At 44.2% G+C, this 22,949-nt stretch overlaps 1 protein-coding gene across 1 annotated transcript in view; it reads left to right on the top strand.

Moving 5' to 3' along the window:
* The window catches only part of LAPTM4B (lysosomal protein transmembrane 4 beta), a 61,930-nt gene that overhangs the window by 16,408 nt on the left and 22,573 nt on the right, over positions 1-22,949 (top strand). Inside the window, exons 2-5 of the mRNA XM_056332729.1 lie at positions 540-651; positions 7,611-7,684; positions 8,304-8,426; positions 17,082-17,180. Coding sequence (XP_056188704.1) covers positions 540-651; positions 7,611-7,684; positions 8,304-8,426; positions 17,082-17,180 — 408 coding nt within the window. The remainder of the gene's footprint in view (positions 1-539; positions 652-7,610; positions 7,685-8,303; positions 8,427-17,081; positions 17,181-22,949) is intronic.

Below are 22,949 nucleotides of genomic sequence, written 5' to 3'. Positions count from 1 at the left end.
AGGCCTCCTGATTTAGCATTTCACGTGGATCAGCTCATCGCTCATGGTCTCTTAAAACACAGCCTCTTCCAGCAAATCAGCTCTTCTTTGTTGACATAGCAATTTCCTAGGGCCTGTCCCCAGTTCCAGCTCTGCCATGCTAATAATCCTTGACGACATCATGCATCTGTAATAATCTCAAAATTATTGGTTTTAATTGATTTTAGTTTTTACAACAGAGCAAACTGGAGTGGATGTGCTAACATGTTTTGTAATCTGAAAGGGCAGCGGTAACTTTTCTGGTGGTGTGGGAGGGAGTCAGAACAGAAAGGGGCAATCCACGTTTTGTTCCGTTTTCCTGCTGCCACTTGGGGAAGAAATAGGTCCTGTTTACGCAAACCCAGAGAAACTAACTGCAGTGTTAGTTAAATACTACAGTTGGATGGCTGGAAAACAGCCTCTGCCACAGTTGGCGCGGACTGTGGTGGGTATATGCTACCCAGAGGTTTTTCACAGTTTACTTTCACAGCTTGACCCTTTTCCCTTTTTCCTCCCTGTAGATTATCAATTCGGTGGTATTGCTGATTCTGCTGAGTGCCCTGACCGATCCTGACCAGTATCACCTAACCAGTGCTGAATTAGGGGGTGAATTTGAATTTATGGATGATGCCAGTAAGTACGAACTACTCCAGCATTTACGTAACTGTCCTATAATTTCAGTAATGACTGTCCTTTAATTATTGCTCCAGCTTGGTATCTTACAGATGCATTTTTATTATGAAAGGTGTATTCATGGCACAGTTCAAACTGGTTACCTAGTAGTAACCTTATCTGCTACCTATTAGTAATCAGTCTGCTCTGCTGTGTCCTGCCTTGGCAGGGGCAGGGCCAACCCTTGACATGGAGATGTTATCCTGGAGAATGATACTGAAAGCCCCAGGAGGATTTTGCAAGACAGGGGGAGATACAGAGTCTCTGCACCTCCCAGTACCATGTCCCACAGTGCCCACACATGCATAAGAATCCATACTGCTATTTGTGTCTTGAAATAAATCTTGTAATAGATGCAAATATAAATATTAGCTTTATAGTTATAGGCATATTAGCGATTACACAGGGCTGCTTCCTTCACTCACCAAAGAGCATGATAGAAAATCTTCAAGATGGTTGCAGGGAAGGTGAGCCAGGCCATTTATGTCTCCTGGAAATATCTCCTGTCCTTTGCAAATGTTTCTTTCTTCCATGACTGTTTGGACTTATTTAGCAATGTTTGATTTGTTGATTTGCTTTAACCATTTAATTTGTATCTAGAAAGGTTTTCCTTCAATGTGATTTTGAAAAAAATGTCTGTTTATTTTCCTTTCTGCTCACAAGATAGTTAAGTTCAGCATTTCTTACAGTAATCTGAAACAAGGTCTCCTGCTAGTTACACTTGGTGTCTTGCTGCTCAGAATCTCACCCATCTGCAGCAAAAGGCTCTTAAGTCCTTTCCTCATTCCTGCTGAAGTCAATAAAAACACCAGTAGGAAAGGAATACTCCACATGGGAGAAAAATAGTTGTACCCATGGTGTGTTAGAGCTGCTGGGTATCAGTTAAGAGATGCTTATTTCCACAAGGTCTTTAGTGCAGATATGCCTAGAGGATCTTAATTAATTAATAATAAGGGACAATTGCTACTTTATTGTGTCTTCGTTGTAAAACCACCTACAACTTCCAACTAAAATTCTTTTTATATAACTGGATTTAAGAAAGTAAGGACCATAGTAGATACAGATGGGCTCCTAGCTGATTCTGACATATTAAAACTGACTGCCTTGTCCTAATTCTCAGAGATTAACCTTGGTAATGACTGTCTGTCAGTGTGGTTTTATATAGCCAGCATCAGAGGCCTGCCAGTGCCCACGGCTTTTAAATTGTAATTCTGTTTTGTAATGCAATAGCTGTCAGATCAAGTACATTGGGGATTTCCATCTACACTTGAAAATTGTATTTTCTATATTTTTTTATCGAGGCTTCTGAAGTGAACCCTGCAAGACTGTATTAGGATGGCTTCTGGGGCAAGCGCCCTCATTTCCATTTGGTAAAGGGAACATTTCACAGGCAGTTAAATTACGAATGAATATTTGAATTAATGTTTCCTTTTATTCTTTGACTCCCTCTGGTTTAATGCCTTTACTGAGTAAAGGCAGTTGAATCAAGCTACTGGCTTTTATAGTTACTGGAAATAGCTGGCCAGAGATTTTTTTATTTATTCTTTTTTCTTTAAGTATGACTATTCGTTCAAAAATGAGGAAATGTTTTCTGATAAAACGTCAGACAAACTTCTACATGCTCTTCTCTTGTCCTACTTTTATTTGTCTTTTTTTAAGAAATATTTCCCAGGTTAGGTGCAAGTACTGAAATCCTTAGATGTGAAGCCACGTGTATGAAATACAGGAAGATACATCCATTTTTATGCTAATGAAGGTCCCAAAGTTGTTATCTATATGTAATTGTATTGACAAATAATAATGATGGAAATACTAGTAGCCGTTACTCATTATTACTTTTGACACTCCTATCAATAGCAAACAAACAAACAAAAAAAGCAGACACAGAGTTTGCATGTAAAGTTGTCACTCCCTTTTCCTCCTTCCTCAGATAGGCTCCTTCATAAAAGATCTGAGAATGTAATCTGGAAATAAATTTATCAGCTGAGTCACAGTAGTGGAAATGTGGCTAACCTGAAGTTAATGGCAAATTTGCCTTGACATCCAAGAAAGCAGGATCCCCCCAGTATTTGTATTTATATTTACTTCTGGCTGTGCTCAGGCCTGGTTTATGGAGAATTTTCCATTTTAAGTTCCAGCAGTGGGAAAAACTCTTGTCACATGCAGAGCCAGAGTCAGTCTAGTGCAAACTGCTTGAAAATGCCAGTGCAGCATCAGTTCTTCAGCTCACATCTGCTTAGCCTTAATTTCAGGATTTAGCGTGGTTCCTGGAGCGTTGCCAGAGGCTCCAAAATGCCTGTTTGATTAAGCAGAGAAAGGATTTACCTGAGCACTTAGAAAAAGCTGTAGGTTAGTGCTTTTCCCTTCTATTCTAGAAAAGGAAATGAGGGGTGGTGGTGGGGAAAGTCTGCCAAGACTCACCATGTGGCAGATGGAGTTACTGGAAGACACCAGTGCATGTGGTTTGGCTGGCTTTCCGAAACACATCTGGGAGCTGGGGAACATGCTGGGCTTCCTCCTGTGCTGGATACTCAGCTGAGCCCATTTAGTGTCATCTTTCTTTTTATTATTTCCTTAGGGCCTGAGGGACTTCATGAACTAGAAGCTGGACTAGGAAAAATTAGAAAAGTGTGAGCTGCCCAATGTAATACTGCCGCTGTTAAAAGACTAATAATGTCTGGGCAGGAGATGGAAAAGCCCTATAAATAATTTTGACTTCCCAGAGGGTTTCCACCTGAGCCTGCTGCTCAGCTCCTTTAGATACACAGACCATGGTCCTGACATGTCAGCAGTCCAGACAAGCAGTGCATGTTGCTTGGTTTTATTTACTGCCTTCCCGGTGTCATGAATGTGTGTGATACTTCATAAGCCATATGACAAGAAGGACTGAAATCCTATGTGTGGCCTATAGAAACTGAGGGGGACTTTGACACTGATGTCAGCAACTTGGGCCAAAGTGTCCCTGCCCTGGGATGGGCAGGCGAGACAAGGAGAGGGCTCAGGGCAGGGCAGGATAACGTGATGGTCTCTCTGCTGAACATGGCATGTATCCAGGGCTTAACAAGATTAATTCAAACAGAAAAAAAATAATAGCGAAACCTACAGACAGCAGGCTTGGACTTCTGCTGTGGGGTAAATGGGGATGGTAGAGCAGGTATTCTTCCTGCCTCAGCCCATCAACACCACCCAGCAGCATGAGCCCCTGCCACAGGGAGGGGAGAAAACTAGATCTTTGCCACAACGTGGCATATTCAGGGCTCTATCTTCCCCTCTGGCTTTCTCCTCTAGAGCAAGTCAGCTGGGCTCAAAAGTGCAGCAAATTCTTCCCTTCTCATTGGCCTCTTTTCTTCGCTGGAGAGAAAGTGCCACTGTCACATGGGTTCTGCATGGCAGCTGGCAGTGGTGGCACTGACCTTGCACAAGAAGCTTGGAGGAGAGAGCGAGGCAGTAATCCTTAGCTGTCAGTAAGGAGGCCAGGCTGCTGCATAAATAAGGCTAAGAAGGTGGGCAAAACTGCCCGAGGATTGCAGGCTGCTGATCAGCAGCTTTCTGGCCCCCAGCTGTTGTAGCTGTGAGCCAGCAATAAACTCCAAGGCTGGGGCAGGTGATGAGCTGGAGGATTTGAGGTCTCCATCACTCCACACAAGTCCAGGCTCAGGCACTGGCCCTGCTGGCTGCTCCTCCCTGTCCCTGCAGCACCCACCACCAGCCTCCTCTGGAAGAGGAGAGGGGAAGGCAAGGAAATGCTTGTGAGATGTGTTTGAAAGAGCTCCAGCTGCAGACCTTGCCGTGCACGCAGTTGCCCCATGCCAGGAGCTCTGCCCAGCCCCAGCAGCATCTGCTCCCCAGCATGGTGGGAAGATAGGATCTCGCTGCAAGCTATAAGAGGAAAAAAACCCAACTGGTTTCTTTAAACCCAAGCAGAAAACTCGAAAAGCCATCTAGGACACTAGGCTGTGTAACCACTGCAGTGGTCCAAGTACAGCCCTTCTAGCCATGAATGCCACGGGAAGTACATCATGGCTGGAAAAAAATTCACACACCCCTGTTAGCTTCTCATTTAATGTGCTACATATCTAGTTTCATTCTGATTAATTGAAGCTGACACAGCTCAAAAAAACCAATGAAGCCTTAAATGAGAAAGAACCAGCTTGAGCCAACTAGGACTTGGCACAGTGGAGCACAGCTAGAGAGACACCGGAGACAGGGAGCGTGAGTGTGTCAGACCAGAGCTTCAATGTCAAGTTTATTGCAGTTTGCTGGGCTCTGGCTGTGAACCAGTACTGCTGTGGTCATGAGCAAGGCGAAGCCTGTGACTGTTGCATCTGCTGCAAACGGCAATGACAGCAGCTTCCCCTTGGATACAGTGAGTTGGTGACTGGGATTAAGAACGGACAGACTAAATAAGTGATCAGTGCCTTCAGGCTGATGGTTAAAATAAAAATGTTGATCTAAGAGCCTCTTTTGCAATTACCTCAATTGAGGTTAGTGGCTACGGGCAGCCATTTCCAGTTCTCCCCTTTTCTTTCATTACCTCAATTATACCTGGTCTATTCAAAATTGTTTTGATTTCACAGGATGTATGTGGGCAGCCAAATGACCACATAGTTAAAAGTGTCTGAAGAGGCTGTAGTACCTTTTATTAGTACAGGTTTTTTTTGTGGGTGCTTCCTCTTGAGGGCAGAATTCAGTCACCTCTAACAGGCACAGCACAGCCTCACCGCTCCTAAAAAGCTGGAGACTGGTCACGGCGATGCAGCTCGGACCCCTTGCTGGATGTCCAGATCCTCTACACAAAGAGGAGAAGGAGTTGCCTGAAGAACCATTTGGTATGAAGAGCAATTTGGGGTGCACTGAGATGTCATCCCCTCCTGAATTATGAGCAAGGAGCCCAGCTGCCTCCCAATGGCATTTCCAAGCACCCGCAAGCCAAGGGGCATAAAGCCACCAGGTTGGAAGCAGTGAGCACAGGGTGCAGCTAACCTCAGCGCTGAGTGCTGGTGCCTCTCCTGGGTCAGACCTGCTTATTTTGACAGTAAGACAAAGATTCAAGCATTTGCTCTTGTCCGTGAATAAGGACATCTGGACTCCAGGCCCTCATCAACCTACAGTGGTTTAAATGTGCCTCTCTGAGTGCCAAAGGGACTCATCCATTAAATTAGGAAGTAGCCTGCAATTGCATTTGAGTCCCTATGCAATCACAAGGACAAAATTCTGGGGGGAGAGAGAGCGAGCAAGAGTCCTGAAACCCAGGACACAGGCAGTGTCCCAGGAAAGGGGAGACCTAGGTTCATAAGTCCTTAATCCTGCCATTGATAGGCACGGTACCTAAGAAGCCTGTAGCCCAACGTACATAAGCATCCTCTGGAGATGCCCTTATCAGCCAGCAACAGCCTCCTCTTGCTCACTTTCCCACCAGCTTCACAAGTCTCAGGTTCCTCTCTGCTGGTTCTGGATTAGTGCTGGCAGGAGCTCTGTGCTAGTGCAGGATTTGTGTTCCCTCAGGTGAAAGAGGATCAAGGACTGGTTCCTTTGTCTTCTTCAAGGATGATTGTACTGGTAGGCTGGAAAAAAATGGCAAGATAGACAAGTCTGTCCTTCCTTTTTTAGCCATGACCCAGGTGAACATGCACTGCTGCCTGGTGGTCATAGGTGAGATCTGTCCACAACTACCTTTCAGGGACTTTGATGAAGGCTCCAGAGCACCTACCCAGAACCTCATTTTAAAGCAGCCAGGGAGGTGGAGGGGCTGTCCTATGCTGTGGGATGGTCCTCATCATGTGCTGGTGTCAGATGTTGTGGCAACTCTGTGATCAAATGGAAGCATCTCCACACTCTGAATGCCTCCAGAGTCAGGCAGTGATGGGTAGTAAACAGCCTGAACACTGTCCTGTATTTGTGTCTCAAGTCCACCAATGTCTGATTGAGGCAGGTAGTTTAAATGCACGTGCTGACAGCAATGTAAACAGCAGATACCAACAGAGGTGGGATCTCTAAAGTCATGTCCTGTATACCTCATGTCCTCTCTCCTCTTTGTGCACTGGCTTAGCCTCAGAAAAGCAGTTGCAATGTTCTGTTGCACTCCCAAACTGCAAGGTCAGGTTCCAGAATGCACTTCTGGTGTCCTGACTGTGGCCTGTCATCGTATCAAGGGAGGTATATATGAAAAGACCAAATATATGTAATTTTTTTCCCCGGGATCTCCTTCCAGCCAGTTTGTGGCTTAGGAATGTTTTAAATCTAATGAAAAGTTAATTGAAAGCTGAGCCGCAGTGGAAGAAAGAGATAGGAGTCCTGTAATTACTCCAATCAAAACCTTAAAGAGTATTTTCCTTCCTTTACTCCTTCACCTTCCCTGACAATTATACATCTTCATTAATAAACTGTATATTTCTGGAGTATTCTTGGTTGAAATGAAAAATTCCAAGATGTTATTTCTCCTCTAAGATGCCTCTCCCTCTGACTTTTTCTTTTAAAAATTCATTTCTCCTTTTCCAGAGTTTCTAGACATTTGTGAGCAATGGTATACAGCAGCTGTTAGTGCAAAAACAATCTGTAGTGCAGAAAAGCAGACGCTTTCTGACTACAGATGTCATCATCACTGGCAAAATAGTCTTCTTGTAAAGACTGCTCCTGATTTTTTAAAATCCTCAGAAAAATGAAATCATTCATTGCATCTCCACAGCCTCATAGAGGCTGCAGAGGCTTGTGCAGCGTTAATCACTGTCTGTAATTCTTATATTTAAGAGGTTTCCCACAAAAGCCAAATTTCCTCTGGCAATGACTGAATGATGTACCTAATCCCATCCCCACCCACATCCCACCCTGCCCTTCGAGATGTTCTGCGCAAGGTAGATGGCAAAATAACTGAACCAAGCTCTGAATTGATCTGCAATCATTTTGATGTGTTTCTCTTCCAGATATGTGCATTGCCACAGCGATTTCTCTTCTTATGATTCTGATCTGTGCAATGGCTACATATGGCGCATATAAGGTAATTCATTATATTTGGTGATGATATGAATCAAGTGAACTATACAACTCTGTAGAAACAACGTTAAGAAAATTGCTTTCTAGCAACTTTGGTTTAGCTGGAACTTGAGGGGGAAAAGAAAAGTCAAAGAGCCAGCAGGACTGATTGCTTAGATCAGTGGTATCGCAGGGCCGGGTGCTGCAGGCAGGAAAACTGCCCAGTCGTGTTGGCTGTCCACAGTTTCAAACAGGAGTAAGCCCTGTGCAAACCGTGAGTTCAGAGAACTGCATCTTGTACCTACAAAAGTTAAGGGGATTCTTTCCCATTCACCTCCCAAGCCTGTGGTCTGTCCCAGTATTAATCCTATTAATTGGGGGGGGGGGGGGGGGGGGGGGGGGGGGGCGGGGGAAGTATGTGCTTTCTAAATGTCCTAGTACAGTGAGTTGTGGGACTGACACCACACATTAGTGCAGTTCAGCAGCCACGTTGGCTTGGACAGCCCTTTCGGCTAAATGTCATATTTCTTTAAGCCGATTTAACACTGCACTGTGTCAACTATTCCTTAGATTGTAGCGCAGAAGGACAGGCATCCTTCTGTTTTAACTTGTGGCTGATGAGTTTCATTTTATTTCCTTTTTAGCAACATGCAGCTTGGATCATCCCTTTCTTCTGTTACCAGATCTTTGACTTTGCTCTCAACACACTGGTTGCCATCAGTGTACTTGTCTATCCCAGCACAATTCAGGACTACCTCCGTCAGCTGGTAAATTACTTGATGTTTACAAGTCCCTGGGGGCTTTGGGAGAAAAAAAACACCTGTGGAAGGTGCACTGTTTGTTTGGTATTTCTGGCCAATGGTTTCCTGTTGACTTCCAGTGCCATCCTTGAAAAGTCCTCTCAGTCCTTGCTAGTCTGGCCAAGGTTACCTTACTAACTTATTACAATATTTTTGCAGAGCTCTGGAGTTTTGCAGTGCTGTGGAAGCTCTCAGCAGCACTTAATTTAGAATGAGACTCATATTGCAAGACATAGATAATAAGTAATTGCTTTTGGATTCAGTGTCATTGTGTTCATATCCAGTGGCTTATTTTTTGTGCTATTTCAAGGATGTTTTGCCGCCTCTTTTAATTTATTTGGTAGCTTTAACACATGTTTCATTAGGCAGGAGTTTGATTCAATGTAGGTTTGGTTTTGCTAGAAAATATTTTTGGATTCTATCTTAGGGACAATTAGAGGCTCCCTTCTTCACATGGTCTATTTTAACCAAACATCTGTAGCCTCTATTGTGTAAGCTTACAAGGGATGACTGCAACCACCTAAGGAGAAGAGCCTAACAGCCTCTGTCTCATCACAGGACCACATGCCATGTCTGAGGGGGTCAGGTGGAGCTGCAGAGCTCTGGAGAAGCCAGCGCTGCAGCTGCCTCTGAAAATCTGCCTTGAGAAACCTGAATACAGATTAGCTTGGCTGTGAACTTTGGTATGTGGATGGAAAACTAGACAGGGCAGTATAAATAACAGGTAATGAGGAACAGTAGGGAGATAAGTAGCCACACAAATCTGCAGGAAGAGGCAATGTGTCAAGCCAGCGGGAGCTGGGATGCATCAGGGGCCTGTTATCCTTTGCCTTATTTAACACCCATCTGCATTTGCAGCTGGTGGTACACTGGAAGAGAAGCAGAGAAATAATTCAAAAGGTTCTCAGATATACAAATGGAAAAGAGGGAATTACAGCCATAGCTGGGTGAGTGCTAGAAGATGGCAATGCTACTGGCTGGAGCCTTCACCTGCAGTTCCTCCCTTCTGCTTCAGTGCCAGCCCTGCTCTTGTAGCAGCACAAGTGTCTGTGTGGCTGCAGGAGCTACCCCTGCCCCACCCCACCCCCACCCCCACCTATCCCAGGGCATGTGTCATAACCAGTTTTTACTCAGTCTTGGTTGCTGTGCAAGAACATGACGGGGACAGGAGCAGGCTGGGAGCTGCACCCCAGAAAGCCCCTGCTCTTCTGCTGAAAGCCAGGTGTCACATCTGGAGCCAGCTCACTAGAAAGGCAAAGAGAATCTGACTCTCTCAAAATGTCTGCTAAAACATCACTGTTGTTCCTGCAGGTAAAAAAGTAATAGGCCCTTCTGTAGCATAGAATACAAGGAGCCAGCCTTGGAAGGTGCTGGGGATGGTGCAGCAGAGCACTTTGTGAGCTGCATTGCTGCTCTGGAGCATTGAAATCCCTGGTTGCATACATCTTCGTCTTGCTGTTGTAAATCATTTTCTGGACTGGTAATGAAATGTTGCGAGACTTCAGGAGTGCTAAACTGTCAGTGCTCAAAAGGGCAAGGGGGATTTCCAGGATAATTATAGGCTGATTAGCCTGACATTGCTACCAAGCAGAATAATAACAGAAGGGCTGAGAGGAGAGTCAATTGATAAAGGATTAGACTAGAGGAATATGATTAATGACTGCCAGCACGGTTTCACAGAAAATCAGTCCTGCAGGCAAACTCATTTTCTTTCACTGACAAGATTACTGGCTTTGTCAATAAAGACGGGCAGGGAGATAATAGGCTTTCGTGAGGTTTTTGACTTCGCAGCGTGATGCTCAGAGCAACAATAAAGCGCTAGATCAATAAAGGATGTATCAAATGGATTAGGAGAGGTTAGCTGGCAGACTGCAAAGGGTCGTGGTCAAGCCAACCATCTGCCAGTGAGTTTCTATTTCGGGCAGAAGAAGGTCTCCAGGAATCGGCAGTAGATTTCAAGCTCTTCCTGACTTCCATTAATAATCTTAGTACCCAAAAGGCTCTTCACAAAGGCTAACACCAGCCTTGGGAGAGCTTCCACAGGCTCGCTGTCTAGAGGGATTGAGCCTTCTAGCAGGAGGTTGCGAGCAGGAGCCTAATCTAGCTGTTCTGTGTCATCCTCTGAAAGACTCTAACCTGCATTGCCCGACTTTTTCCCAGCAAAATCACTTCTAATAAAACCTGTGGCTGACACAGACATTAATTGTTGTGGTTTAACCTCAGACAGCAACTAAGTACGACATAGCCACTCACTCACTCCCCCCACTCCCCATGTGGGATAGGGAGTAGAGTCAGGAAAAAGGTAAACCCCATGGGTTGAGTTAAGAACAGTTTAATCATGGAAAGAAAGTAAAATGTAGTAGTAGTAGTAAAACTAATCATAGGGAGATAACAAAAAGAGAGAGAGGAATAAAACTCAAGAAATACAAGTGTTGCCCGATAACAATCACCCACCACCTGCTGACAGATGCCCAGCCAGTCCCCCAGCAGCGATCAGCAGGCCCTGGCCAACTCCCTCCAGTTTATATACTGAGCATGAGTTCTATGGTATGGAACATCCCTGTGGCTAGTTCGGGTCAGCTGCCCTGGCTCTGCTCCCTCCCGGCTCCTTGTGCACCTCCCCACTGGCAGAGCACGGGGAACTTGAGGAGTCTTTGATTCAGAGTAAGCACTACTTAGCAACAACTGAAACAGCAGTGTGCTATCAGCATTGTTCTTATACTAAATCCAAAACACAGCACTGTACCAGCTACTATGAAAAAAATTAACTCTATCCCAGCTGAAGCCAGGACAGCAATGAAGAATTAAATAGCACTAAGGACAGAGCCATTAATCAGAGTGAGCTAGATGGACTGAGAACCTGAGTTCAGTCATTAATGTGTACTACGTTACTAAGTGCAAAGAAATGTAAATACTTGAGGAATACAGATGAGCATACAGTGTGACAATTTCACTTGGGATGCAGTGACCCTGCAAGCAGTCTAGGGAACTAAGTGCCAAAACAAGAGTACCTGGGTCTTTTTTGCTGTTTGTAAAAACTACTCATGGGATTTGTGGACAGAAGACGACAGCAATGATTAGTAAGGGAAAGGAGAATTCCTGCCTCAGTTGGTGACATGGGTTTCATCTGCCTGTTTACAGTGTCTGGTTGTAAAGAACAGTGCTCCTCCAAAAACTGTATAGAAGATGGGTACCTTGTAGAATGATGAGAGACAATCAGCTTTTCCTGATTCATTTACTGAGAAAGGAGACCTAGAGGCGATGCCATTAGAGTTTTCATATGCAGAGAAAAGGTATTAAAGGGCTGTTTAAATTAATGTGAGGCCTACTGATAATGAGTAGCTAAAAGCTAGTTCGAGTTCAGTTCATTTAGAAACAAGGAGTCATTTCTGTTTTAACATTCACAGTGGAGATCAGTGATTGGCAAAAACTACCAAGAGCTCTGATGAATTTTGTACAACTGATGTCACCTGTTCAACAAAGTTTTGAAGCTGTTTTGAGGCTGTTCTGCATCTACTTTGAAGTTGTTCTGCATCTACTTTGAAGCTGTTCGTGCCTCCTGTGTCTTAGCTGTGGTCCTAAGCACAAATGGCTCAGCATTTGTACCCTCTTACTCTTACCTGGCAGGGCTGCATCGGTTGTCAAAAGGTTGTTGCACTTGATTCGGAGCAAATACACCAAGGGGGCAAAAACAAAAGGGAGATGTGAAGATAGTCAGACACACAATGAGATGAAACTAAACCCAAGCTTTTCAAATTTTTTAGTAATAATGCCATCAATGCAGTGCCAGTGCTCAAATATTGTTAAACAGGCTTGTACCCATGGTCTTGTTTCCCTACTTTTTAACACACTCATGGCAGAAAGGTTTGCCATCTCAAACACTGTGTTTAGGACAAGACTGACTGCAGTAAATAACCTTGTCCCTGTAGGTGAGACCTAGTCATGCCAGTTAGGTGTGATCCCTCCTGATGATTTATAAATAAGCCCATAAATAAGACATACAAAAAAGGCATCTTACCCTTACCCCCTTTGCAGAGGTTTGCCAAGGTAGGCAGAAAGCAAGGGTCGCGTTTCTTCCTGGCATTCTTACAGTTTTTATTCCTCTAAAAATGCTTTAAATTTGGGGAATGATATTTTAGGGAGCACAGCTCCATAACAGAAATGAAAAATCCCAATTGTTCTCCAAATCCATTATTGAATATCTGGAAGAAGGTATGCATTAGGTATTGGAATATATTTGGCAGTCTCAGAAGAACACTTTTTTCATGTTCTAAGTTGAAAACACCATGTTTTTAATCATTTCTACTTCCCTATACTAGTATCTAGAATTACGTTACCTATTCACTGTGGTGTGCACCTGCCAGATTTCAGTCCATCAGCGATGAGTTGCAAGCTACTATGAAACCCTCCATGTACTTTTAGCAATAATAATAAATAGGGAAGGCAGAGCCCTAGTTGAAAATGTTGTAACTGTAAAATATGGAACATTGTGTTCACAGGTTATTTGGTAACGTCAGCCTACATTGGCTGCTTCTTTCAGAGGCACAAGCATCTTTGGAAACATTTTGTCGTCTTTAAATACCCAGTTGCACACAGGCATGCCACTTAATTCCCATAAATTCCAAGAGCATCTCAGCATGAAAGGTTGTGTAAAATAAGTGGATGTTACAAATCTAGCATTTGAAATGTTTTATGGTGACCATGTGATAAAACTTTCTAAGGGTTTTGTTGGACATCTTGGTCATTATCACTGTCACTAGAAAAACAAAAACCTTCACATACAGTAAATCCATCATGTGTAAAATAAAAATATTTTTGATACTTGGAGCAGTAGTGGTCTAAAGCAGTTTGACCTAAAGCACATTTCTTTAACCCCACTAAATCTTTGGTATATGGGCTTTCTAAAGCCTTCAAATTAAACACTTCATCTTCTGTCATCTGATAACAGTATATAAAATGAGTTGAAGCAGAGGTCCAGAACAGGTTAGTCTGCAAGTGAATTATGCAAACTTGTTTTTTATTAAAGTACAGGACAATTACAATTCATCTGAAGAAAATGTCAAAATATATTAAATAGCTTTACTATGGCACTACCTGCAATGCTGCTGTCTAACAATTCAGCTGGTATCAGTCAAGCTTTTAAATCCTAGGGGAAATGTCTAGAGAATATAAAAAAGGTTAAACCTGAAAAAATGTTTCCTATAAACTAAAGCTTAAAAAAGGAATATCCTTTCTGACATCTGTAAGGCCACTTTATAATTCCAAAGAAGAAGTACTACTAACTTCATAGTAGAGCTTTAAAAATTCTACAGATACATTGCTGTTTTCTTTCAATTTTGTAAGATTCTGTTAGTCAGAGGATTGTAACTGTTGAACGAGAATCCAGACCATCTTTTAAAGTGGATTTTTTTGTGGTCCAAGGGGAAGGAAAATGTGAAAGGTCATGCAAGCAGACTGAGGGAATGAGAAAGGGATTCAGCCTTGGACTTCTTATTCTTCCTGTGCCTTTGTACAATATCAATACAGTAGAAATATACTTTCCATCCCAGTTTTAGGTTCTTTTTAACAGAACTTTGCTATGTATAAGCAGTAATTTTTTTTAAATTAAAAGTTTACCAGGTATATTATTATGCATGCAGCCCTCTCCATGTCCATGACAAGGTTATAAATGATGCTTTAATTATGACTTTAGCATGCCAGTATCACACCACTACAACTACCTCTTGTTTCTGCAGAAAATTTCATCATGTCCTGCGGCAAAATTACTTCTGTATTTCTGGGGACAGGCTTGATTTTTCCCATCCAGCCGTATTCCAGTCTCAGCTTCATCAAACCTTGTACAACATTTGACACTGAGCTTTTCCCAGAAGTTGCAGCACTGAGCCCGGTGTCCAGGGTCTTCCCAGTAGCAGGGTGTCCCCACAGGAGAGCAAATTCCCAGCACAGGAGCAGGATTTCTCCTTCCACCTCATACACCCACATTGGTGTTTATCACTGCACTCAGTGGAGGGCAATGGGTCTTTGATTCATCTGAAGCACTGTTGGTACCCATTTCCATGGGATTGAATGAGATTTTGGGAGCAGCTGCTGCCATGGGAGGATCCCAAGGGCCTGCTGGTGGCACCAGCTCCATGATGGTGCCTGCACCAGGTGAGCCTGGAGCCAGCTGAGATGCTTCCCACCATCTTTCCTGCTTCTTTGCCAAAAGCAGCAGGTTTTATAAATTGCTTTTCCCACTGCACTGAAGGGGTTTGTAGTTGTGAGTCAAGATCAGGCTGTCTGTAGGCCAGCCTGGGCAAACCAGCGTTAAACTTCTTCTGGTTGGCAGGTGCCACCAGCCTGGTTAGCAAACAAAGGGAGTTTCTTCTCTGCTGTCCCGATGCTCCGTGGATGTTAATCACAGACCTGAAAGCTCTGTCTCCCACACAGCAAGCCGGGAAGCTCCAGGAGGGGCCAGCTTCAATTTTCACACCCCACACCAAGATCTCCAGGGCACCTGTGGGTACAGGTGACCACGTCATGGGTGCAGCACCCACTGCCTCTCTGGGGCTCACTTACAGCTCACATCTCTTCAGGACAGAGATCTGGAAAGCTGAGCCTGAAGGAGACAAGCCACAGCATTTGCTCCTCACATGCTCTCCTGGCTTGCTGCTTTCAGTGCTGAATTGTTGTCCTTTCACCTGAAACACTGCTGCTGTAAAGGAGGGCCAGGCACTGCTCAACAGCACGTGCAGCTCCCAGACTTGGCCAGGGCTTATGGCTCCAGCAGATGTTCCTGCTCTTCAAGGTAGCGGGAACTATCTTGGTCATTTTCCTGCCCTTCTCTTGCCCACATGCAAGCCCCAGTTAAGCTGACCTCTGGTTAAGTCAGTATGCAGTCATCCAGTCTTTGACCACTGACTTGTACCCAAAACCAGAGTGGAGGAGGACCAAAACCTCACTAGGAGTTTTTTATTACATTCACAGACTAGTTTGACTGGTTTTTTAATGGCAGGTCAATACCAAAAAAAATTGTTTTGGGCCAGTTTTACTGTAATTGTTCTTAACTGACTGGACTTTCTACCCGTGTGCATGGCCTCCCTCCTGCAGGCAGGAGGGCAGGCTGTGGCACTAATACTTAAATTTTCTGCAGATAAGGTTTGTGTTTATTTTTCAGTGCATCTTTTCTTGGCATATACTCTTGCTTTCTTGGTCTCTGAGTGACCGCATCCACTATATTCAGCAATAACCTTCTGTGGAAAAAAAAAAGCAGCAACTTCCTGAATTATAGCAAGCTAGTTTCCTACAAAAGCTGTACCTTGACAAAGAAGATAACGTGATAAAAACTTCAACCATTAAATTCAGTACAGGAACAGAAAGATTGCTCTGAAGAAGCGGAAAATGTGCTTATGTAACATTTATCTGCTAACGGTTACAACTGCGGTTGATGTTAACCAATCTGAACAGTTCATGGAAGGGCTAAATAAAGAGCTATTCTCACTAGCAGCTGTCCAAAAAAAAAGCTAATTTCCTGATGCACTGGGTCAAGTGCTGATATAAAGGGTATTAAGGAGTTACTCTGGATTTACACCATCATCACCAAGAATACAGCTATAGCTTGGTCTAAATTGTCCTGACAAGGATGCAGAGCTGGCCTGGTTAAGTAATTAGACCTGTAAGGGAAAAGGAAGTTGTGTGTGGAAGGAGCTAATGCATTCAGTTATAATGAGCTGCTGTTGCAGAAGAGCTGCCTTTTGTGGAGAACAGCTCTGTCTGTGAACAGCGTTTTATTCTAACTGAAACAGGAACTTGTGCCTTGCAATACTGCAAAACGATTTGGAATGTTAATTTTAAAGGGTGTGTTTTCTTTAAGCGATAACAAATACAGTAAAACATTTTTAGAGGTTGTTTTTCAGTCACTGATCCTAAAGTGCCTCACAGCTGTAAATCACTGGAGCCTATGCTAAGTAGGAAGATTGATTTTGTCACCTCTATTTCATGTCTGAGATAACAGAAGGACCTGGAGCACATTTCAGTTTGAAATCATGGCATTGCCTCTCTGTAGGACCCATGCCTCCATGGGGCACGCGCTCAGACAGCAGCACTAGCAAGTGCTTCTGGAGTAGTAGTCCAAATAAGATGGAGCAGAATAGACCCAGTGTTTTTTGATCAAATATTTTGGTGAAAGGATCATGCTGTCCAGCTTTTCCTGCTTTGACTTTCTGGAAGGAGCTGCCACTGGTCTTTGGCAACCAGTGCCAGCGTAATGATTACTTAATAAGTAAAGGACTTGCCTGCCATTGCTCAGGATGGCAGGTTTCCTGCTGCAAAGATGCCAGAGAGATGTCCTTTGCTGGTTTGTGGGAGGTAGAAGCCCAATGTGCACAGAAGAAAAGACAGCCCATACTACATACAAAGCAAAAAGCAAATCCCTCAGCCCTCCGGGGAATGTTTGGCAGCTGAGTCTTCACAGTGCCTCTTCCAGCCACACTTACTGAAACTGGTTGTTGGTGCAGAGAGCTCCTGGTTTAGCAGATCACAGAAAGTTTTGTAAGCTGTTAATTATAGAGTGCACTAATTGAATGGCTCTTAAATGACTTGTGGGATTAACATACGGTGTTTTGCTTATTTTTGCTTATGCAGCCCACGAATTTTCCCTACAAGGAAGAGATTATGTCCGTGAACCCTACCTGTCTGGTTGTGATTATCCTCCTTTTCATAAGTATCATTTTGGCTTTTAAGGTAAGAGCATTACTGTGCATAAAGTCTACTCCTGGTCATGGGTGGAATGTCCCTTGCTGGGAGGCCTGGTTTTAGAATAGATCTAGGTAACCACAGACCAGGCAGCCTGGCAGTTATACAGAGCAAAGTGATAGACATTATGAAAAAAAAGTGCAAAATCTCATAGACAAACACACAAACATGTAGGGCACAATGGGGAAGCATGGTGCTTGTAGGGGAACTCATGAGGCATAAATCCTTTGGAGTGGGTCATCCAGTGGGCAAAGGAGAGCCTGTTGATACAGACTTCTTGGTTTCTCAAAAGGTGTTTGGCAGTCTCTCATCAAAGGCTTTAAAAACCACCCTGAGATGTGTGGGGACAAGAGAAAAGGTCATCTCACAGACTGTAGCTAGGAAATAGAAAGTAAGGACAATTTATCAGTCTTTACAACAGTGACACCCATGCTGTTTGGTACATTCATAAAAGGTCTGGGAAGAGGAAGGAAATCTAACAACAACGGGGGTTTTGCAACATCTTTCAAAATAGGGAAAACAATCAGCCAAGAAAGCTTTGCAGAAGGATGTCATGGTACTGAGTGATGAAATGGCAGAGAAACTCAGTGGTGATAAATTCCAAGCACTGGGCACAGAAGCAGCACAATCTTGTTTCACAGACACGGCAGTGGGCTCTGAACTCAACATGACCACCTGAAAAAAGGATCTTGTAGCTGTAATAGATACACCTGTGGAAATACTATATTACTGCTCAGTTCTGGTCAAACAAATAAATCAAATGCTAAGAGTATTAAGAAAGGAATAGGAAAGCCAGAAATCTAAATATTTCTTTGCCTTTTTTGATGCCTCCTGCCTCTGGAAAAGCATTCACTTCTGGTGCCCTATCTCAAAAAGGATGTTTTAGAGCAGGTAAATAGATCCCAACGATCCCTCTTGGGAGGGGCAACATAAAGGATTGTCACAGCAGGCAGCAAAAGGGCACAGGGACTGATGATTTATTTGCTGTTACACCAACCTCGCAGGTAAGGGGGCTGGAGTTGGCAGTACCAGAGGAAGGTGAGATGTAGCATCACCCAGCACAGCTGGACAGGCTCGTGGGAACCACCACATCCAGGTCTGTGGTCCAGCGAGGTCAGGCCCCCACTGCTGTGTGGAGCAGAAGTCCAAAAGGAGCTCAGGATAAGATCAAACAAATCAATGAATGAAAAACAACCATCTGTGGCTCAACTAGTCTCCTGAGCCTTGGACCTCTTGGAAAGTATGCTGGTGTGTTTGCCCCCTTCTTGCCCCCTTCTGCAAGTTTCATACAGTGCAGTGCTGCCATTCTTGTATTTCTTTTGTTGGGTTTTATTTCAGAATAGTTCTTGCTTTTTCTCTACATTAGATTAGAGAAGTCCCAACAAGCCACAGTGACACCAGGGGTGTTGCTTCCAGGCAACACATTTGATAACATGAACAGGGAAACTTATTGTGACAAAAGAGGGGATTAGACTATTGAAGCTACTTCAAAATTGAAAAAAACCAGATAGGGTATTTTAAGGTGCTGTTGGAAGTCATAGTCACTTTTCTTCTGTGATTTAGAAATACAGCTTAGCCTTCTGGCTTTATATGTTCACAGCTGTACAGTTGATTTTGTTTGCACCTTTAAGAAATATGTATGAACGTAATAAATAGGTCTGACAAGTACCACAAGGGATGCGCTCTCTATATTTCTCAGATGCAACCATTATCTCATTTTTACCCCAGATGGGTCTGTTATTTCATTGACTGAGTATGGCAAGGAAGTCTCAAGCTTATGAAAAAAATGCAACTGAAAGTGGAATGACAAAAATACTTATTACAGAAAAAAGAAACCTATGAAATTAATAATGCAAAAGATCCATTTTGGTTCAAAGTGGCTAACACATTTTTTTTCCAAGAGTATATGTGGCTCACATAATGCTCGTTCTAGCAACATATTATCGTGCAAATGAGTCACAAAAAATGACTCACACAGAAACACATGCTAAATTCCAGTTAGCATTTTCATTCACATTTCTTGTGTTTCCAGAAGAGCTGCTATGCAGATTTATGGAATCTGCTCCGTGAAAAGAAAGCTGGACACTATCAGATGCATCTCACTTTATCACTGATAGACTTAACAGATGGTACCACGTTTATATACTGAAACTGAAAAGGTACTGTGCATAAAAATATGCCTGAGTTCCCTCTCCCTCTAGAGTTTGACTAGAAATAGGGAGAGAAAACAAAACATTGTAACCTAGGAAAAGCTACATTAGGAAAAGGTGCATTCAGCTGGTGGGAAATACGAAACAGAATCACAATTCCTCAGAAGCATTTGGCATCATGACAGTTTTGGTTTGGGTGAAGCTACATGCAAAGGAAAACATTACTGAGCAGAAATCAAGATATAGTGGTATTATATTGTGGTTTTGTGCTTTGCAGTCGCGGGATTTTGAAAAGGGAAGGGGAGCAAGAGACGGCTGGAAGAAAGCGAGCCAGCTAACCACACACAAGCACTTGTCTTTTTAGTCCTTAGGATTTACTTGGATCTGAAGCAGCTAATGGATATTTCAGGTGGTTTCACTCAGAATTTTTTTCAGAGTAGACCAAAATGTGTTATTCCATTTACTGTGTTTGTCTGGAAACTGAACCGGAGTTACATACCATGAAACATAGGTGTTTGCTATCTAGCTGAGGAAGGACATCCAGCAGCACAAATGTATTTCTGTACTTGTACACAGCACTTCAAATGGCATGTAGCCAACACAGTGGCTTTTGAGTCACACTGTCCTCTGCAGCTGGTTTGGGGAGTGGGGCCTCAGTTTCCTCTGGCCAGCCCCAGCTGCTGAGGCTTCAGCCTCCCCCTCCCCACCTTGGGCAAAGTCCCCCAGGCTCAGGTGAGTGAGGCTCAGGTGAGCACAAACACAACCAGAATAAACCTTTCCCCCAGTTTGCTCCAAACACTCTGCAGCAGCAGAGAACAGCTTCTCCTTCTCTTCTTTTTTGGCCTTTCTTTTTCTGGAAAGGAGGTAGGAAGAGGTACTTGCCAGGGGGGCAGCCAAAAGGTATTTCAGTTCAGTGAGACAGGCTGCTCTTCAGCAAATTGGGTATTAACCCTGGCCTCCATAATATGCCTATAACCTGCGTGTACAAGGTGTCCAGCCTGGAGATGAGACCATTCTGCAGGTTCTGGTGTCCTCAGCAGGTGGGAAGGGTGGTGCAGAATGAAGTTCTGTGCTCACCCCGAGAGATTTCATGTCTCAGCCCAGGGGGATGCCTCCTGGCAAGGGGCAACGCTGATCTGCAGTGCATCACCCCAGTGTCTGCTGCCTTCCTACAGGGGCAATGGAGCCACAGTCAGGGCCATGAACACAGACCCAGCAGCCAAGCTCTGATCCTCAGTCCCAGGAAAGGCCAACACAGAGCCATGAGGTTGACACCTATTCCACAAGAGCCTGAGACAGGTTCCAGCACTGGGCTTTCTGGTGGCAGGTTACCTATGGGACAAGCATCTCTAAAGCAGGGGTCATTTGCTTTAAATTGCATACCCCAGTCTGTGTGCCTGGGAGCCAACAGATGATGTCCTGGCCCCATTTAAAGTGATGCCAGCCAGTGGTTTGGTTTGACATCATTAATTCTTTTCAATCACAGCATTTCTCTGCAATTATAAGCAATAGTTCTTGTACAGCCTCTTTGACTATAAAATACTCAAAAGATACACTTTCTAGTGTGCTGAGATTGATTTAACTGCAGATTTCATCCACACATCTGTGGCACCAACATATGAAATACATGTGGCCAACTTGTCTGCCATTAGCATCCCCCTGAAATCTTCATATAAATTCCAGTGTGTGTAGAAATCTTTATCTGATTTTCAACAGTTACTGAAGACCAACCCAGCTCTGTAAATAGAAAATTCAAAGCAGCTGGAGAGTAAAACAGGACTCGGTGCAGACAGCTCCTAACCCGAGGTGGCTCTGCGGCATTCACCCTGCACTTGCTGCCAGAGAGGGAGCTGCCCAGAGGGCTGCTGTGACCCAGATCGGCACAGACTTTTCCATGCTGTGTTACAAGAAACAACAGGGTACAACAGCCTCTAATTTCCACAAAGATGCTGGTCAGACCGCTGGTTGGGCACGTGCCTGATGAGCAGGAGTCATGCGGCGCGCTGCTGCCGTTATGCCGCTTAACAAGCGCACGTGCAGTAACAGCAGCGAGAGGCAGGGCTGCAGAGTTTTGTGGGTTTCAGTTCCTTAGGGGCTGAAGTAATTTCCCACCATTCAAAGGGGAAGGCTGAAAGCTGCTAGAAGCAGGCACAGTGCCTGTTTCCACACTCAGCCCTTCTTGCGCACCCGTCCTTTCACGTGGGGGCTGCTTGGTGCTGCCCGCCCAAGGGGGTCTGCCAGCAGGCTGTGCTGCGCTGTGCAGGAGTGCCGCGGAGGGGGCATAGGCTGAAGCCACCTCATGCCTTTTGTGCAGGACCTATTCCAAATGTGAGCGTTCATGTCCTGAGAGAAAAATCAATATATTTATATACCGTATGTCCAGCCCCACATTTTAAAGCGGTATTTGAAGCCTCAGCCAAGTTTTTCAGGAAAAAACCACGGTAACCGAATCAGCAATCCTGTTTAACAGCGTAGCAGCGTCAGTAGAAAACAATGATTAGGAACAAGTTTAAAGAAGTTACAGGCTGAGGAAAACAAGTTTCCATGACTCACAATTTGCAGGCCAGCAGCACATGTCCAAAGCACTTGGAGCAGGACGTGCTCGGAGCTGCCACCGCTCTCAGCCATATGTGGGTCAGTGTCTTGGGGCCAATTACTTGATGTGTGCTGGCTGATGACCTCTTTATATCAAGGGCTGGAGCAGACCTCACCCACTGGGAGACAGCCCCTGCATGCAGGAGCAGGGCTGGTCAGAGCTATGGCTCAGAGCTGGAAGAGCTGGAGGGGTTCATTGTGGAGTTTAATGTGTTTTTATTCACCACGTGTGGTGGAATAGAAGCATTCAGAAATAAATCTCTTGCTAGCTTCTCCCAGATAAGACTGTATTATCTGAAGTGGGGCTTCCCTCAGTTTGGATTCTGGGAGAAGTAGTATAGAAATTAGTTTGCAAACAGGTAGCTTCATGTAAAAGGTTTCTTACAAAGAAGGGCTGTGTCCCCACAGAAGTGTGCTGTATTCACTCTCTGTTCTGTACTAGCTCTTCTGCCTTTCTCAGCACATAGTATCTGAGCATTGAAAGTTATTGAACTACTTATTACGATTTATAATTAACAATGGCATTTTTTTTAGTTCTGGAAAAGTTGCAGTTCTCCATGTACATGCCTTTACTCCGCTTGTTTCAGTAGCCTGGGGCAGGTTTACATAGCCCACAGCTTGGGCTATAGAGCCAGTCTAACCTTCCCTTGGGACTCAGCTCACTTCAGAAGCCTTTTGCTCTCCCTGTTTGATGGTCAAAAGTATTGTTAAAGTCTGCAACATCTCCAAGTCATCCAGGGTCTGTAAGATGCTGTAAAGAAGAGGAAGCAAACCTACTGAATTTCAGCCAGCTTGGCCCTGGTGGAAAAACCTCTTCCTGATCTGCAAGCGAGCCATCAGTGAGTCATGTGGCAGCCTGAAAAACACAGCTCATGTGTGACAGCTCTGGAGAGGGTGGAAGCACAGGGCAGCTCAAAAGGATAAGAGGCTTTTGGAAGGTCATCAGTGCAAGTGAGTCACAAAAATATGACTCACTCAGAGTGAGACACACATGCAAATCCAATCAGTGCTG

This window comes from Falco biarmicus, chromosome 3, assembly GCF_023638135.1.
Source record: "Falco biarmicus isolate bFalBia1 chromosome 3, bFalBia1.pri, whole genome shotgun sequence".
Lineage (NCBI taxonomy): Eukaryota > Metazoa > Chordata > Aves > Falconiformes > Falconidae > Falco > Falco biarmicus.
This window is presented reverse-complemented; position numbering and strand designations above follow the sequence as displayed.